At 41.5% G+C, this 19,763-nt stretch overlaps 1 protein-coding gene across 5 annotated transcripts in view; it reads left to right on the forward strand.

Annotated features, from left to right (window-relative positions):
* The window catches only part of ELMO1 (engulfment and cell motility 1), a 305,196-nt gene extending 290,321 nt beyond the window's left edge, over positions 1-14,875 (forward strand). For all 5 annotated transcript variants that reach the window (XM_039548679.1, XM_039548678.1, XM_039548680.1 and 2 more), the window contains 3 exons: positions 3,512-3,594; positions 8,961-9,038; positions 13,537-14,875. In XM_039548679.1, coding sequence (XP_039404613.1) covers positions 3,512-3,594; positions 8,961-9,038; positions 13,537-13,737 — 362 coding nt within the window. In that variant the 3' untranslated portion in view covers positions 13,738-14,875. The remainder of the gene's footprint in view (positions 1-3,511; positions 3,595-8,960; positions 9,039-13,536) is intronic.
* Positions 14,876-19,763: the final 4,888 nt, after the last annotated feature.

Below are 19,763 nucleotides of genomic sequence, written 5' to 3' on the forward strand. Positions count from 1 at the left end.
AGTCATGCACAAAGATTGTGACCACTCTGCTTCTTTTATGCTAGTTCTTCTTTATAACTTGTAGTAGGTTTCTCTTAACATGGGACATCATTGACAGCTCTCTTTATGAAGATAGAGAGCAGGGGACATTTCCCCCTGCATTCAAACACTGCTCTCCTGGGTTTGGCAAGTGTGTGTGTGGGGACTGAGCTAAGCTTTTCAGCGAGTTCATAATTTCATTCAGCTTGGAAGTGTTATGTCTTTCCTAGGGAGGAACACAGTTTACTTTCACTGCTCATCTAACTGCGGGTGTCAAATAAAAATACTTGGGTATATTCAGAAGCACTGCCTGTCCATGGACACAGGCAGTCTAGTGACTGGAAGAGGAATATATGGCAGAGGTCTTTTTGGTTATTGTGAGGAGTAGGCTTAGAGATGACACACCACTGTGAACAGTATTGAGGGGACCTCACCGTTTCTGTGTACCCAACAGGGACAGGACATGCTTCTGTGGCAACTCCTACCAGGGGATTTATTGGGATTTTTCTTATGTTTAAAAGTAATTTTGGAGCTCTTCATATCCCTCATACTCTAGTGAGTTCTTCTTCTTTACCTTCAACATGAGTTGTTGGGGTTTAACCTGCAATCCAGGAAAAATTTTTATTATAATGGAAATAATGAGTATAGTTCTGTCACTGGGAGGTGACTTCTAGAAATCCAGCATTGAATAAGGGATAATTTCTTTTTGTTCTTCCCTGAAAATTCTTGGCATTATCAAATTAGACACACTTATACAGGTATTTCAGCTGGTAGTTCCACTTCTTTCATGGAATGGCAGAAAGAATAATTTTTCAGAAGTTTGAAATTTTTCCAGCCTGAAAATTGGGGAATGATTTGAAATTTACTCCCTTGACCTGTCTCCAGGCAGCACTTTTTAAAATGTCTTAGTGCTTCCAGATCCAGTCTGAGAGGGAAAGAAGAAAATCCTGTGTGATGCTGGAGCCCTGACAGTTTGCAGTCACGTTCCCTTGTTTTCCTTGCCTTACAGATTGCCTCAAGGATGTTCCACAGTCTTACTGCAGTCTTGGCAGAATGTAGGACAGGGCCTCACATTGCTGCATTGGCACAGAAGGAGCCTGTTTTTGTGGACAAGGCTTAGAGAAATGTTACAGTAGTGTCAGGGTGACAGAAGAATGAAAGTCACACTTGAACTGTGGGCACAGTTACAAGACCAGTAGTTCCCAGATTTGTTTGCTTTGAGCACGCTTCCACACACAAACCGCTGACCCTGACTGTGAGCTTCATCTGGCACTTGCATTTTCCATAGGCTCTTGAGCCTACTCAGGAATGTCAGGATCCCATGGGGGCAGAAGGCTCCTGCTTTAGAAACCATTGGGCCAGACCCACACGGTTCCCTCAGCATGGCTGCTGGCAGAGCAAAGACCGATGCAGTTTCAGAAAGAGGTGGTTGTTTTATCAATATCTCAGGTTTTCAGTCTATGAAAGACACAAGATTTACCACAGTGCTACCCACATTAGATGGAGTTTCATTAAACAAAGTTGAGAATATTGCAAGTCACAAGATTATAAAGTGCTACTATTGTTTGAAACATATCAGACCAAACTGGCTTGGGCATTTTACAGAATGCTTTTCATAAATGTTCTGGTTTTCTGGATAGACTTACTGATTTTTGAATTCTTAAATTTTGAATATGATAATCAACTTGTCAGCATTTGGAGCCCAGGTCCGCAGGTAAAAGAGAATAGTTGGGTAAGAAAACAGAACGAAGAGAAGCAGCATCAAGCATTTTGTGTACTCCTTGCCAAGCCTGAATAATTAGTCTCTATCTCAAAAAATAAATGTGTGGGTTTTTAACCTTTTCACTTCTGTGAATGTCACCCCTCTCTTCAGGCTGGCAGAGTTAACAAGTCATGCAGACTCCAGCTGGGACAGAAAACAGCTTCCCTCTTTCTCAAGGCTTTATCCATTGTGAGCACATCACATCTGTGCTCATGCCCTCCAGCATCTTGTAGTCAACTTCTGATGCCTCCTGAAGTCTTTGATTCTATTTTTCTAAAGCAAGGCATAAGACAAGTTCCAGATAAATAAAGATTAGGATGTCACATCAGTCTGTGATGTCCCACAGTAACTGCATTTCAGATCACACAGATCAAATGTATGAAACCTGGAGAAAAGCCTTCTTGGTTGAGAGGTCTGACCTCAGAAAACCCTATCTTATGCAGAGAAATTGTTTTTCTGGGCCTCTTCAGGAACACTCTCTCTTAAGAAGACCTTTCTACCATAGTTGCAGTCGAATATCTCCTTAATTTCCCAGTTTATCCTAGCTCACTCTCCTCTCAAAAACAGTATCTCTTCTTCACCAAAAGTAGGGTACTGTCAGGGACATAAAAAGCCAGCAGGCCCACAGCATAAAATTCTGAGACTAAAGGCAGGAGAAGTTGAGTAGTGAAGAGCCAAATTATTTCCATTCTTTTCAGTTTTCCATGCAAGGCAAATACTTTAAAAATGTCTTTTACATCCCATGCCATCCGTTTGGCTGTACTGCTGAGGTAGTCTGTCATAAAATATATAGTGCTGATGTACCCAGTAGAAGCATAAATGCATTTCTCCTCTCCAGTTATTTCCATTAGAGTTTGTAAAGAACTGGGCAGTAACAGGTTTTCATATTACTATCCTGTTCTATATATAAGATACTTTTCTGCAGCCACAAGGATAATGGATTATTTATAGATCATAGAAACTGTCACTCAGGAATCGTATTGTAGAGCATATAGATTCTCCATAATGTAATTACCTTTGGAAAATTGACTTCTGCTTGAAACTCAGAGAAATTTATCTTTATGCTACAGTGACCTCACTCTGTGACTCTGAGTGGCAGCAGATTCCAATATTTTTTCTTAACCTTTTTTTTTCCCCCAATCATTTCTGATCACATTTTAAAGCAATTGGAATGGCTTATTATAAGCCTTAGTATTCCTTACTCCTGCTAGTACCAGAAAGCAACTAAACTGCTGATGGGAGTGAAATAGAAAACTATTTTAAAAATACATACAGGCTTTTAAAAGAAGGACAAGAGCATGGAATGAGGGGTCCAATTTGTCCAGTATCCTCTCTCCAGCAGAGACTTTACCTGGATGCCTAGGAAAGAGCAACAACAGAGCAGGCATATTACATTAACAAGGAAGAAAACTATATGGTTTTGAGATACATGAGTACATATACTGTCCAGATACGGGTGCGCATTTATGTGAAATACTCTTACCCAAGGTAGTCTAAATAGGCAAGAAAAAGTATTTTCAAACTTTTATCCAGTTGCCTGAAATTTTGTCAAGACTCACTGGTTCCTGTGTTAGTTGCTTTCTTCCAGTTTTCTTTCTTACAAAAGACTGGAAATGGCAAAGGACGTGGCAATTTTAACACATTAGTCTTGCCTCTTTTTAGGCTCTAGTTTTTTCATATTTTGCTTATAACTGATTTTCTGGGGTTTGATTTTTTTTCTTTTTAATGCAGTGCCAGTGGCAGATATAAAAGCTGTTGTGACTGGGAAAGACTGCCCACACATGAAGGAGAAAGGAGCTCTTAAACAAAACAAGGTATGGTTCTCAAATTGTTATGAACACATACTGTGCAGAATACAAAGCTTGTCAACTTGACCTCCTTGAAGTAACACAGGTATTTTTCATTCTAGCCTGCCACATTTCCATGTATGTACATCCTTTGTTTCCACCTCAGACCATATGAGTTAAGTTACTGGGACAGCTTACCCTTCTTTACTCATATTTCATGGCAGATGGGCATTGTGTTAAGCCCAGAGCACAAGTGGAATAGTCTTTAGTAGTGATATTTTCTGCCTCTAAAGCAAAGCAGCAATGGCTGTTGGTACCTACTCCTAATTCTCTCTGATAAATAACTAGTTTGTTCCAGCTGTGTTCTCTGATGAGCCCACATTCAGTGAACACATGCCAAAATTGCAATTAATGTCCAGCTGATGATACCTGCAGGTCCAGTCAGGTAGATAAACAACTGCCAACAAAAGGATGTAAGGTAAATCCTAGGCAATTGAGGAGCCGTATAAGGATGTGCTCAGCAGTGCATTTGGGAAAAAATGTGTAAGAGATAATATTCAGCTTAAATTAGATTTATACTACCTTCAGAGTTTCAGATCAAGAACTGTAAGCTGACAGTAGTACTAAAATTGTGCAGTGCCAGAATCTTGCAGAGTTTTTGTTAGTAAGAATTGTTTCCACATCAAGAAGAAATGGAGTTACTAGCAAAGTCTGCCATCATTAGTGGTGAAGGTCGTCATACCATGTTCTGTGAGGTATGTTCATAAATTTTCTATCAGGTTGTCTCTCTGAGCTTACAAGATAGCAATGAGACTCTAATGGTGTTCAGTCTGACCTAGAACAACACCCTGAGAAGTCTGGGAACCCGATCACAGGTTTTGAATCAGAATTTCTGATTACCTGAAACTTAAGACATTTTGTGTGCAACCAGAAGGAGATTTTGATGGACAAAATAGTGCCGTTAAGAGTTCCTGCTTCAACACTTTAGGTTAAAATTGGAAAAAGCAGTTCTGATGGGAGCCATAAAAGCTGAGAAGGCACTGTCAAAGCTATATCACACAATTAGTTTTACCTTCACAGCTGCAACTTTCCTTAACTATGCACAGATAGGCAGAGCATCTTGAGTATTTTTTGCATTTGTTTTCGTACAGAGAAGTTGTTCTCCTTTCAGCATTGGCTTTACATGGTAGGAAAGGAAAAAGTCATGCCAAGTGAGGAAGAAAAACTCCCAGGAGTGTTTTTCCTTGTTGATTTTCTGAATCAGGGCACAAACGGACACACATGAGCACAATAGATTACGTACAACTCCTACCTCATGTTAGAGCTGAACCATCAACACATTTGGCTGGGACATTTTATGATGCATATAAAATATTTTTAGTGCTTCCTTGTCTTAGCATTCATATGTCCACGCAAAAGGGAAAGATGGAAAGCAGTGGGTGGCAGTGATGGAAATGTGTCATCGTTATGGAGCAGTAATGTCTAGATAGTATTTAATGCTAAATAGGAATGCTGCAGATCAGTTTGTCCTCAGCTCTCAGCATTGCCCCATTTCCTTAGGTAAAATTGCTTTGGACTGGTATAAAATTTCTGGCTGAGAATGTGAAGATCAGGAATTCCTAGGTAGCATGGCTGCATCCATGGCTGGAGCATATTTGTGACCCAGGCAATGGCAATTTTGATGGTTTTACTATTTCTGATGTGGTGCAGGGGTTTTTATGGGGCTTGGGGTTCTTGGTTTGGTGGGTTTGGTTTTTTTTATTTCCTCAATTCCTTGTTTCTTCCCCTGAGAAGCACAGAATTTTTGAAATTATTTGTCATCCCAATCAAACTGTCAGGCACAATATTGCAACTACTTAACTGACATAGGAGGAATAACGTGTTTGCAGCATATCAAGTCATATATGGGTTATGAAATTAAAATTTATAAAAGGCAGACACAGAATGCAATTCAGCTGAATTTGGTGTATGAAACCTTTCACTTTCTGAAATTTTACAATCAGTGATATATATTTTTAAGAGGCCTTTTCATCCTGTGCTTTCTTTGTACATATATAACGTCCACCTCAATTTTATTCATTGACAGAAAAGAAAATTGAATGGCAGAATGCCATGCTATGAGCATAGCTGGAATTGGCAAAATGTCCATAACAAAGGCTTCAGTGTCTCTTCATTTGCCAGCACATGGCCATTGTTCTTCCAGCAGGACAATTTAGAAAGAAATGAGAGTTAAACTGAATTGGAATTTGCATGCATATGAAGCTGGAACAATGTGATAGGACCAGACCTGAATCCATTGCTGTTCATCTTGCCTGTGTTTTAAAATTAGGCTTAATTTTGCAGCCTTCAAAAGAAAGCATGATAGAAGAATTAGAAAAAAACATTGCCAGCTATTTTGAAGTGTTCTCCTATCACCCTTTATTTGCTGATGTGGCAGGTTTCAGGCTTTGTGCCTTTTTAGTCAGCTGAAATGGTTGTGCTCACTTCCTTGGTGAATGAAGCTTATCTTCTATTTCATGTTGGTTGAACAAGTTCCCTGCTTCTGCCTGTCTAGATAGGTCTTTGGGGCAGATCTGGCTCTGGCAAGCAAACTCAACACGGCGAGGCCTTAGCCTTCAGTAAAGACATGGGTATTTTGAGGGTATTGAAAACAGCAGACAGAAAGTAGTGAGGTCGTTCCAGCTGCATGGGATCACTTTGCCATAGGCACCCAAAATGCCTGTTGATGAAAAATAGCTTGCTTCTGGCCTGTGTTGGGACCAGGGGAGACTGGGGTAGAGAGAAGCTCTGGGCATGGGAGAGCAACCTTCCCTTCATACCACCTACAGCAGCTTCCCCCACAGAGCTGAAGCCAAGGAGTGAGAAGTATCAGCCTGCCGTTGCAGAATGTCTTGTTCTCTGTTTTCAGCGCAGCTCAGAAGAGAGGCACATTGTGGGTCCCAATTCCCAACCTTTGAGAAGCATCTAGGGAAGGGCAGAGGTCTGACATGTGGAAGGAGCTAGGAGTGCCAAGGGAGTGAGTTCAGCAGCTAGAGATGTGGGAAGAGGAAAGCAAAACAAAGAAGAAAGGAACAAGTTGGAGGGAATGTAAGATAAAAAAGAGCACAGGGATAGAGAAACACGTGGAAAAAGGTTGAGTGAAAAATTACTGAGAAAGGTTGAGAAGCAGAACAGAAAAAGGAAGAGAAAACCACAGATGGCTCGTAAAGACTGACCAGTTCTCCTTTAAGAATTGCCAGTTCCTGCTTGTCATTGATGGGAGTGTAACAAAACCAGGTGGGGGTGCCTGACAAGTCAGCCAGCTCAACCACTGAGACTACTGTGGAGGGCCAGTTGGCAACTCCAGCTCCTTTGGCTTCCATTTTCCTTGACAGTTTGCTGTGCATAAAGCAGCAGAGATGCTGGCACCTGGAAGCTGTAATTCCCAAGCCTATAGAGTCCAGAGCAGCCAGCAAAGAAGCTGAGCTGTAGCCAGGCCTGCCAAAATAACACTTTTCCCTGGAAAGAGAAGCTTGGTGCCCTTAATGTAGTCCTTTCTCATTCTCTGCCTGACTGGAAATGACCAATCCCTTGATTTCCTGACACGTTTCTCTTCCAAGCAGAGATTTTTGTCTTCCTTTTTCTCTCTTTGAGGTGAAGAAGAAGTTACATTCATAGGAGTTTCCCAAAGGAAAAATTACAGGGGTCAGGCCTGTGGGATTGTTGACCTTCCTGAAATTCAGGAACATCATCATATAGCAGTACAAGCCCTTTTTTCAGAGCTGCATTTTATTTTCACAACCTCAGTGGCATTACTTGGTATGTTCTGTCAGTAATTTATAACACTATGTGAGGAGATAATGCTGGGTTCGTGTGGGCAGAGGTAGGTTTGTTTCTGTAATGAGGGACATCACTCTTAATAAAGTGTGGCTGAGACACATGCCTACAACACACAAAGGCCATGTGAGCCCTGAGCCATTTGTTTGCTGAGTGCACCAGCACTGTTAGTACTTGCAGCCTCCATGGGGATTTGACACAGTGAGGATTTAACACAGCTTTGTCTCCTGTAGCCTGGCAATACATCAAGTCGAACCTAGTAACTAAACTCCAGGAAAACAAGAACATTTCCCATGAGAAGTTTAATCTCTTATTATCCAAGATTATCCCTAAGGATTGCAAGTTTTATGGTTCAGACTCTGCTCTTAATCCTACAACTTCAAAACCAAAAAAGCCCTTACAGAAATCCAAATACATATGTCTGTCTCAGACTGGGAGATCAGGGGTAGAAATCTAGAACAATGTTTATGCTGCAGTCCCCAAACTCAATTCTTCCATTTTAAAACTTAGTGTAGCAAATTTAGGAAGCTCTTCTGTCACTGCTGGCAGTGCAGGGACTGCTGTCAGCTGAGAGTCAGCAAAAGCCATCAGTATGACAGGGCAGAGGAAGCCAAGAGGCAAAAAGAACAGGACATGTGATACAGATCATAGTTACAAGTCAGCACTCTGCTCTGTAGCTGGGTCTCTTTTCCACAGTTAATATACCCATACCATCGAGCTTACAGATAGCAAGGTCCTTGTAATGGCACTTGTAGTGATGTGGGCAGAAACCATAATATGACAACAGATAAGACAACATCTTTGCATGCTCACTGCTGGCCACTGAAAGTTCATTATTTATTCAGATTGCCTGTGTTTCCCCGTGGGAATTCAAATCCAGGTGACTTTTAGGGAAGGTCAGCACTTTATGAATTCTCCTAGGTACCTTTTACAATTCCAGCTTCAGTGCTTAGGGGGAAAAAAAGATAATTGCTTTTTCCTTTCCCAAAATTCCTTTGAGTCTTTAAGTAACCAGCATAGTTTGGCTTGACTGAGGCTGACGATTCTGGTTCAGATGGAAACAAAATTACAGAAATCTCCTGAGAGTGAATAATTTAATATATTTCCAGCAGTGAAAAGAACGTAAGTATATACCAGGATATTAATTGTCCTGACAAGATTTTTAACACAAGGAATCAAACCTTGCAGAACTTTGTGAGTTTAATCTATACAAACTGAAAAAAACAGTGAGTCTTCATGAAGAGTTTCTTGCAAGTGTACTATTATTCATTATATTGATTTCAGTCCTCACCATTGCCTAGCTCAAACTTAAATGCTAAAGTAATGCATGACCCAGTGGGCTGCAGTAAACACTGAGGTGGGTGAGTTTGTTTTTACTGAAGCATCTGTGGTGGGATTCTTGCTGTGCCAGTCTCTTGCAGTGGTCTGGTACTGCTGCAGCTTTGGCCAGACAGGAGACTACCATAACCTATTTTGCAACTTGTTTTGGGAAATAAGGGTTAGTAAAGAAGGACAGACCTGAATGTACGAATGCTCTTTCATGCAGCAATAGTATGTGTTTCTTTGTATTGTTCCAGGAGGTGCTAGAGCTTGCTTTCTCTATATTGTATGACTCAAGTGGCCAGTTGAATTTCATTGCTCCAGACAAACATGAGGTAAGTTAAGTTCAGAGTACAGAAATTTCTTTGAAGTTATCTTAGCTGCTTTAAGGCACCAGATGGCTTTGTAAGAACATAAGAATGGGCATCTTGGCCCAGGGTATAGGTCCATCTAAATAAGTGTCATGTCTCAAAACAAACTGAAATTCAGGGGATTATTATAGGAACAAGATCTTCTGCAATTTTCTTGCATGAGCCACAGAAGAAACATGTTTTGTATTCCTACATCACAGAGCACATGAAGCTCCAAATTACAGATCAGTATTTCTAAGCCCTCCTGAAATATGAGCCATCAGAAAGAGAAAAGAGAGCCTGGGCAGACCTCGAAGTTCTATAGACCTCGCTCAGCATTTCCTCGTTTCTTGTGGTCTGCTGTACTTTAGACACTAGAGAATTTTGCTGTGTGGACTTTCAACACTGAGGATTTGTACAGCCAAACTTCCGAAGAATCTCTGCCAGCCTCAGTTCATTTTGACAATACCAGCATAATCAGGGGTGGTTATGCCATACTGGGTCTCAATTTCAGCCAAAGAGTTGTGGTCTCCAGAATGGCATATCCCCTTTTTCTTACTTTCACATTGCTTAAAACCATTAATGACAGGTGATCATAGAAGGCCCCCTCTATTCCATTTCTACAGGGGAGTGTTTTGCAATGGCTTTCACTTGTCTGAAGACAATGTAAATAGCAACAGCAAGGATGAATGATAGTCCCTTCCCTGCTCCCTTTTCTTAGTAAAAACTACAAGGAAATAGACAACATCATTGCCTTCTGGAATGCGATGGGATTAATTTACCTTAGTTGTGTTGAATCATTGAATGTGTTTCTCTCAAAGAAATTTCAAGTAAAGGTTTAGCAGAATGCACTGTATTTAAAAAAATCCTTCTTATTTCTAAAGCAAGAAGAGTTGTGTTCCATTTGCACACTTATTTTGAGGTATCACATTTGGTCTCAGTTCATGACACTGTGTTAAGATGATGAGCTACAGAAGATTACTTTAAACTGCATTATACTGTAGTGTTTAAAAAATGCATGAAATTGCTTTACAAGTGCATTAGTTATGCCACTTCAACATTTGTTATTCTGGACTAAAACCTTCAACTAAATGTTAATTTTAGGAGAGGAGATAAGGTTATGCCCATTTGGGTCTTTCTGTGGATTAATATTTGAGTGTCATTTTCAAGAATGTTCATTCCAGAGAAGTATTTGCTGGTCAGTTTTCATGTAAGCGGGAGCAATAGTATCCCAGGCACAGTGTGCCACTAGAGCTGTAGTTCTAAGAAAAACATGGCTGTCTTCATCCTCTGAACTGAACATATGTTCAGTGGTATCTGATATAAATTCTCCAGAAACTGAAATCTAGACTGTTTCAGCTCGTAAGAGCAAATGGTCATAAAAACCAACAATTTTTTCAGCCACTGTATCTCAAATATAGCCTATAGCTACAAGTGGATTTTAATGGCCTGAATGTTCAAAAGCTGCTACCGCATCCCGCTGACAGGAAGTAGCAGTGAGATGCACTAACCCAATTGCTCATGATTGCATTAAACACACCTTTTATCTATCTTCATTTCTCTTTCTGGTCTTGTGCAGCTTCTTTGAAACAAAATTAATATGTTCAAAAAAATGGCCAGAGGCAACAGTCTCTGCTGCCACTTGACAGTTCCCAAATGAAAGTTTTTAAAAAGGCATCTCGCTTCCTCTGTATTTTTCCATGGCCTGCAGAAGAGTGAGTTGTGATGAAAGTAGAAAGTACAAGTGTTCAGAGGAAGCACTCACAAGGAAAGGCAAGTAGCATGTTGTGAAGCCCGTGACTCTTCATCAAAGTAGTTGGGGTGCCTGTTGATAGAAGTGCTGGTTTAGCAGCATTGTCAGTTTGGGAGATTTGGTGGTGACATCTCAAGATTTGGAAAGCTTTGTGTGAAGCACCAGGAATGATGTTGGTACGTGACAATTTCAGGTCAGACTTGCAGGGCTTTTTTTAAGTACTTGTGCAGCCCTCGTGATTGTAGAGTGAGGTTGAAACGTGGGAGTTGAGTGTGTCCTAAAAAGAAAAATTGAATGAGGCTCATAGGATAATTCTGGCTGCAAGGAACCTTGGAGGTGTCCCGAGTCCAACCTCCTGCTCAAAGGAGGTCAGCAGTGAGCTCAGACCAGGTTGTTCAGCGCTGCATCCAGATGGATGGAGCCTGTGCAACCTTTCTAGTTCTTGAGTCCCAGGGCAATTCTTTGATAAAATCTCATCACTTAACCAGTATCACTGAGATGTGGACCTCATTCTAGCACACTTAAGTTTGTCAATTCCCTTAGCCATCTGTTCAAGCTTACTGCTAGCCAGAGGATTCAGTACCATGAGATCACTCCATTGTATTTGTTTTTAATTTAAATACTAATAACTGGTTTCAACTACATAGCAAAAAAGGTGGATTAATCTTACCCATGATTTTTGACAGAGAAACTGATGAGAGAGGCCATAATTAGGTTTCATTGGAGTTTTATGAAAATGAATCTCGTAAATTAATTTTTCAGTGGCTCTTCGTCTCTTTTGCATATTAAAAAGAAAAAAGCTTCTGAATGAATGCCTCTGTTTTTCCACCATCTCATTAGGATGTCTCTCTGCTCAACATGTGCAGGAGATAATTAGGTGCATTTGCCAATATGGAGATTAGAAAGGAAGCCCTTTTTCCAGGCCATTGCACTTACCAGAATTGTGGCCAGAATTTGGTTTCTCTGGCCCCTGAATGAATTGTATCTGGAAGAGGAGAGAACTGCAGTTCTGCTTTCTGGCTCTCTGGGATTCCTCCCCAGAGGGAGCACTGGCCGCACTCGCTGCGCAGGTGATGGACGATTTACGTCAGGGGCTGCATCTGTTGAAAAGATTCTCTGCTCTCCGGTAACCTGAGCAGAGCCTTTTGCTTTTCCGTTCCTTTCTTCATAAAGAAATCAGGGAAAACTTTCCCGAAGAAAGATTTCAAGTAAATCGTAGAAGATGATAGTCTGTTCAAATATAACTATTTTTCTAGAATAGCTCCTTTCTTTTCCTGATGTTCTGCATACGCTCCAAAAAAATTACATGCTTTAAAAGTCCTCAGTGGCACACTGACAGCCTAGAATAGGCAGGCTAAGTTGTTTATTTAGTACTTGTCAGCAGGACAACCTGAACTCTAAAGTCTCTTCTATATAGCTGATCTCATATTAAAGCTGCAGCTTGGCTTGTCCACACCCTGGGTGAAAAAGCTCCCTCTGCTACTGTTTTGTTACTGACTTAAGTAGGTTGGATTTCACTTCGGATGCTGAAGTGTGCTAACCCATCCTATTTTTAAAATATGCCCTTTTTCTGGATGAAGAGGGGGGCTTCTCTCTCTTCCTTAAAAATAATCCTCATTTCTGCTATGGGATGAAGTCAACCATGGCTATCTTTAAACTCGGCAGCATCATGTAGCAAATGGTCAGCTAAATTTAAAAACCTTTTTTTTGGCATGAAATCCAGCAGAAGTATTTGTAAGATAAAAATGCAGTTACGGTTGATTTAATTTTTCTCCTGCAAACTAGGACACAAGTTCATGATTGAAATCTTTATTTTTAGATGACAGCATTTGAGTACTTCTGTTCATAGTTGAATAAATGGCTTGTAGTAATAAATGAAAGTGACTTATTCAATAGAAGTTGACTCTAGATCACCAATCTCCCTTGAATTTGCTGCTGATTTAAAATGGTTATTCAGCCCACGTTTATCACAAGCTGTCAGCTGTTGGGAAAGATGACATCTCTTATTAGGAAAAAGCTACCAGTAAGGAAAAGGTTTTAGAGGCCAGGTCAGCATTTGCAGCATTTAGTATTACACCCAAGCAGCTTGGCATTTAATTTTCATTAAGGACACAGCATTAACTGACTGTAGCTTTCATAACATGTTATTTTGTGTAAAATAGTGGTAAACTAGGCATAGATATGTGAGACTATCAATTGTAACAACTTCATGTATAGGAAAGCAAACCATGATTAAAAGTAGATATATAGCACAGGATTTTTTAGACAATGAGTCAAGAAGGATTTGGGGTGGGATTCAGTTCACCTAACTTAACTGTCTTGGAATTAAAAGTTTAGTTAGTGTGAGATAATGAGGCTTTTTTGATAGGTACTGGGGAAAGAGAATGAGAGGAGTGAAGGAGATTTCTCCAGAGGTTTGTTGTCCTAAGTTAGATATTGTTCCTTCTCCAGTAAGTCTGGAAGGACATTCAGCAAGAAGTTTGGAGGAGATAGCATATTGTCAAACAACTAAATACTGTCATTTCTTCCCATTTTATGGATTTTTTTTTCCATTTTCTGAGCAGCTCAGTGAAAGGCTTTTTCATGATACGAGCTGATAAAAGGCATCAAACTAATTTTAGGTCTCTTTGTAAGTCGCCATGGGAGCAAGAACTGTAGATGACCAGACCAGACAAGGAGTTTGTGTATGAAAAGCCTATTAATGACAGTTCTTATCCTTTTCCTGTGCAGTATTGTGTATGGACCGATGGTTTGAACGCCCTCCTTGGGAAGGATATGTTGAGTGACCTAACACGGAACGACCTAGACACGCTGCTCAGCATGGAGATAAAGCTACGCCTCCTTGACTTGGAAAATATACAGATCCCAGATGCTCCCCCACCTATCCCAAAGGAGCCCAGCAACTACGACTTTGTTTATGACTGTAACTGAGGCAGTCACTGAAACTTGCTCTGAAACTGGAAATATATTATAACTGGAGAGAGATTAAAAAAAAAAAAAAAAAGAAAGAAGAGCGTGAGGAAAAAAAGAAACCCACTTTTGCACCTTGGATCTTGGCTTTGGGGAGGGATGTAGAAACACTTGCATTCCTCCCTGTTCCCTGCACCCCTTCCTTCCCCATTCCCATCTTCCCCATTGCTCATCCAAATCCACATTGCTTTAATTAACTTGTAATTGCAGGCCAGTGGCCTTGCTTAAGGCAAAGACTGCCATTAAGAAGCACCCTCCTGAGGACTTTTTTTACATTTTTAATACTGGAATAGACATTCTTAACTAAAGGACGTTGTTATCAAACTGCATGCCTGTGAAACCCACTTGGCAGGGCAGAGGCTTTAACTGGAAGGAGGAGGGAGGTAGGGAGCAAAAGCAGCTACTGTAAGCAGAAGATTACCCCAGACACTCACAAGAGTCTGCTCACCACTGAATCCAATGCAATGATGAAATTCGTTAACTGCTTCCCAGTGCTTGCACCATCCGTCACTGTCATTATTCTCTCCACCGTCATCTCAGCTCTTGTCTCCAGCCTTCACCCAACTGATCGGCTCCCAGAATGGAAAGTCTGCAGGTTTTTGCTGTACCATATGCTGCAATGCTGCAACAGCTTTTAACTTCTTTTCCTCCCAGCTCTTACAATAGCCCCACACTAGCAGATCACTCGCACAAACCGTGTATGAAGCCACTAGTGTGTCCCATTCCTGTAGCGTTCCCTAAGCCTCAGTTGCCTCTGAAATTGGCTTGTTGCTATTTGAAGTGATTTTTATTTCCTTGGTCCAAAGTTCAACAGTAATTTTCACAAATTAATTACAACTGCCAAACATCCAGGTTTACATTGTTGTCATTGCTACAGTGTTAGAAATTTGCAAGGGATTTTTTTTGTACGGGTTCTAATTTTTTTATTTTATTTTGCCAAACAAATATATTTAATGAAAACTAATTTCATTGTGAGTACTTTTGGGGAACAATATTTTTACTTAATTTCCATTTGGAACATTTGCCCTGAAGGGAAGAAACCACCTTTCCCTTCAACTTCACTGTTGAATAAAAATCTGAGTTGTGATGATTCTTGGAACTTTGTTTTTCTTCTGAAGTTGTCTCTTATTCCTTATGGTTGCTAGCAATTCTGAACTGTTTAGTGCAAAGAGGAGTGGGAAAACCTTTCTTATCTGCATCTGATTTAACTTACTTGTTTGTTAGTGGTGACAAGGATGAGATGAATCCAGAGATCTCCATTGCCATGGTTACATGAGCCTTCCTGTGAGAAGGGCCCTTGTGAAATCCAAAATCCCAGCATACTGATGTGCTCATGGTCAGTTCAAGGCTGCTGCCTTTCCTGTGTTTGCTGGGGAACTGTCTTCCTGTATTTATTTCCATTTTCTCCACTGAGAGTGTTTATGGCTGCAGCAGATTGGTATTTGGAAGGTTTGAGCTTTGTAGGATGGATTCCCTTCATCCTCATGTTTTTCTAGATATTTCACTGAGTTCAACTCCTAAAGTCCGAGTCTAGAGGAACCTGCCAGCTCTTTCCTTCCCACTGCACATGCTGGAGACAGATGTCTATCAGTGTAAGCTTCTCTCCTGTTCAGACCCAGCTGAAAAAGACTGTGGAGGGGTTTTATCAGAACTCATGCAAGTGAGAAACCCAGAAGGTGGTTCCAATTCTGACAGTCATAGAAGTTCTCAACTGAGGTGGCCTTTGCTCCATCCGCATGGCTCTGGGGAAAACATCCTGACTGGCCTCACACCAGTTGAGAAGAGAAGTGATGCAGGTGCAATGAAAAGGAAGATAATGAGAACATTGTATGAATTTGAGCATGAAAGTTCCAAGGAAGGTGCCTTCCTGAAGCTGTGCTTGCAGTATTTTTTGAATGTCTTAATGTAACAGAAGATATAAGTTGGTTTTGGTGGTAATGGATGATAAAGTAAGTTAATAAGAGAGACTGAGTTAAACTCTGGAGGGAGAAATTATGGGAGAAAGTGTGGCCTGAGAAAAGGTTCAGTCTTAATGAGAACAGAGATGTACAAAATGAGTTGTGTGAGTTTGAGATAGTTTATTCTCCAGAGCTTTGTCAGACTACAGTCTGACATAGTCATGGTCAGGAAATAGTGGAAGCAAAGGCACTGCCTGCCAGAGGGGATTTTAAAGGAGTCCTGGGGGTGAGGGATGGAGGTAGGAACGTGTTTCTTTACAAGACACTGATGCTGCCTCTTACCTTCCTGCAGATAAAACTTGGAGCAGAATGGAGAGCCTGAGTTGTTTTAATTTCCCTGACCCAGCTGGATTTGCTTTTTATTCACAGATTTCAGAGTTGGTGCTTCAGATGGGTATTGCTTTGCTGGAAAAAGTAACACCTTTCATTCCTAAGCTATAAGATCCAAACACACTTTGCCAGCTCAGTGGCACTGCAATGCTGTGGTCTTAGCAGGCAGGCATCTACGTGACAACCAGAGAGGAGCAAACAAAACCCCTGCTTCAGGGGACAGCTGGAGCAGGAGATAAAAGTTGTACTTGCCTCCTCCACTAAGGTGAGTGCCCCTAATTCCACCCCAAGAGCCATGGGGAGGTGGTGGGAGGAGAGCTGGCATCCCAGCCCTCTGTTTCTACCAACACCTCCTGCCCATCCACATGACACCGAGGCACATCACCACCACTCAGGCAGTGTGGGGCTCTTGAGCGTGAATGGCTGGGAGCCCTCTCCTTTCACAGCAGGTGACACAGCCCATCACCCTCTGTACTGCCTTGGGACCCCACAGGGTGGGTGCAGCCTGACCAGGGGGATCCAAGTCCAGGGCCAGAGGGATACCACAGCACTGCTGCATGGCTTTATCTCACTGCTTCCTGCAGCCCTACTTTGCAGAATCCCCAGCTCCCCACATGGCCTGGCTCTTTGTATGGGTTATGCACAGTGTGGGATGGTCATGTGAGCAGGAATGCTAAATTTGTATCTGCCACCCTGCCATAAGAAAGAAGAGGCTCAAGAGATGCGTTGGCGTAATAGCCCTTCCAGCTATTTTAGCAGCACTCCCACAGCAACATGAAAGGCTGTGGTGCAAAGAAGAATCCTGCCTTCAGTTTCTAGAGCTGTCATACAGGCTCACTTCATCATTATGAAATTTAAAACAAAACAAAACAAAAAAATTTAAATGATGAAGAAATATCCCGCTGCTTCCCATTCTTTAAAAAAAAGAAATTGAGAATGAAAATGGCAAATTCATTTGCTCACGCTGTTGTGTTCCGGAAAAGCTTTTAAATCTTCACATTCAAAGAGATGCAGCAGGAAAAAGAATTGCTATTGGAGTTTCTTGTATAATTTCAAAACATTAAGTGGGTAATTGCTTGTAAAAGACATAAAGGGGAGAAAGAACAACAACAAAAAAAAATCAGTCTAATTTTAGCTCCTGCTTTGGAAATGACTTTGCTTTTGAAAGTTAATATATTCTTTTACCAGAAGACTTGAACCAAGCAAAATTAGTATCTTCCTAAGTCAACTGCTTGCTCTACTTGTAAGGACAAGAAGAGCAGCAGTTCTAAGTAATCCTGTACAGAGCAAGCTATGTGTCAGAGCAATGGGGCTTTTATTACCATTTTTCAGAAGCAGTTCTTTTTTCAGTATGGAGAACTGTTTCATTAAACCTTACATGAAGAAATAACATTCTCATGCCAGGAGGCCAGGTGGATGCTGACTCTCTCTTGGGTTGCAAAATGACCGTGCAAGATTCTGATTACTTCATTTGTGAAATCCTCTTGTGTCTTCAAGCCCTACCCAGAATTGCATTTTTCTTGCATAGGGTGCTTGTCATCAATGTTTCTCTCCCATCAGTTGTCCCCATTAATGCAGGCATGTCATGCCTGTGAGAATGTGAAGGCTTGCATGGAAACCTGGTGGGATCCACTGCCCAGAACAAATCCCTGTCTCCTCTGGCAGACAGCTGAGCTGCAAGGGAGCCCTGCATCCCCTCAGCAACCCTGTAGGCCACCAGCTGCAATCCCACAGCCTCTGGCCAGCTCTCAAAAGAGGGAGGGATGAAAGAAGAAAAGAAACATGTTCCTGTCAGAAGATGAAGAGAGGAGCATGGGCATGAAATACCCCTGAACGCATCTGGTCTTTGGTTGTTTGTTATTACATTGGACTCAGTGAGCAGGGGTGCCTCTAATGCATCCAGCTCTATAGTGATTCAAGCTGCTAATCCTGAGCAAGGAAGGAAGGAAGGAATGTTCCAGCAAAAAAGATGTTGGGAGCAGGAGGACACTTGTACTGCCATATCCCCCCTTCTGTCTTTTTTTGCTGCTTCACTGACAAGTAAATGGCATTAGCTTCACTGTCATGTGAAAGTCATTCGTCTAAGGAGCATAATAAGATTAGTGTGAGCTTTTACTCCCTTCCTGCTCCATTATTCTTGAGAGTTAAAAAAAAAAATAAATCTAGCCCTTACTAACCTGGGGATATCTTAGCTGTCTGGAATACTAAGCATAGGACAGCCCTTACCCTTAGAGCACCCTCAGGGAGGCAAAGGTAAAATCCCTGCAAACTCTGGAAGACATTCATAGGACAGAGTTTTTGTCACACTGCTGGCTGAGCTGTCATTGCTTTCCCCAGAGCTGGATAAATCAGGATGAGACTTGCTCGGTGCTCCCTCCCTCCCTAGATAAGAATTATATTTGAATATTAAACATCCACATGGCTTAAACAAGTTCCTTGATTAACAAAGCACTTACCCATGCAGCAAAAGATGCTTGATTTCAGTTTGATAAACAGGCACCTAAATTTAGGTGAGTGCTCAGGGACTGCGCTAGATCAGGGCCTGTGTGAGCAGGAAGGCAATTTTACCTATAACTGAGATTTTGCTACATACTCAGAGGCTGTGCAAATAATGACTTTTCTGTCTGATGTGTAATTAGATTGTGTACCACTGGTCACTTAAAGAGACTGAACAGGATGCTGTCTGATTTTTCAACATCACTCCAGCTGCTTCATGCATCTTTGGGACTTAGCACTTAAAGAAATGAAACAAGAACCCTTTCTGGATGAAATCAGGCTGAAACTGGAGAGGAGAGTGGCATTAAAAGCAGAAGTTTTTTAGGGCAAGACTAGGCATAAAATGGATGTTGGGAGAGCCATGAATTTTGATAGCAAGGTGATTTCAAAGTGCTGAGTCAGGAAGTGCTGTTCTGCAGCAGCCTCCTCAGGGCAAGGTTAAAAAGTGCTGGATACTGTTTCAAACTCATTTAGTGACACATATTTACACTTTATTTTCACTTCTTGCTGGGAGACCTTGAACATCACTGAAGAGCAGAGCTGTCTGGTGATGCTTAGCTTGCAGGGACACGCGTAGGGCAAAGGAAACATCTCATAAGCCGTCCCTCTCCAAGTGGAGATATTGGTGTTGGAGGTAGAAGAGTTTTCTGATCTGATGTTTTTTTTCCACTGAGAGTTTCTCAGTTTTGCTGTAGCCACCTCGGTGGAGGTGCTATGTGGAGAACAGCAGCTGTTGTGGTTTTATACTCTCTTGGAAGAGCCAAACAAGCCTCTTCATGTTGGGAGGTTCATGCAAACTCTCTCTCATCCTATTTGCCTCTTGTTTATAGACCATTTCCTATAAGATGTGACCTATGGGACACACACAAAGCTGGGGAACCCAGTGCTCTGTATTCCAAGTAGGATGCTGGCCTGTTGTTTCAGCCCAGGGAGAGTATGGTCAGGAAAGCAGCAGTGCATGTAGAGGAGGGGAGGGAAAAACATACTTAATAAAATTCTGCCAAGAGATGAAGCCAAGGGCAGGCTTTCTTTCCTGTGACATTTAAGGATCTGTCTTGAATGACTTTATTTCGGTTGTCATTAGAGGATTCTGCAGCCTGATTGAGTGCCACAGTTAAATTTTCCCTTGATGAAACCACATGAGACTAATTTTAATCTTGTCAGCAACATGGTGTTCAGCCTAAACTGATTATGTTTTGGGAT

The sequence above is a fragment of the Corvus cornix genome, chromosome 2 (genome assembly GCF_000738735.6).
Source record: "Corvus cornix cornix isolate S_Up_H32 chromosome 2, ASM73873v5, whole genome shotgun sequence".
In the NCBI taxonomy this organism is placed as follows: domain Eukaryota; kingdom Metazoa; phylum Chordata; class Aves; order Passeriformes; family Corvidae; genus Corvus; species Corvus cornix.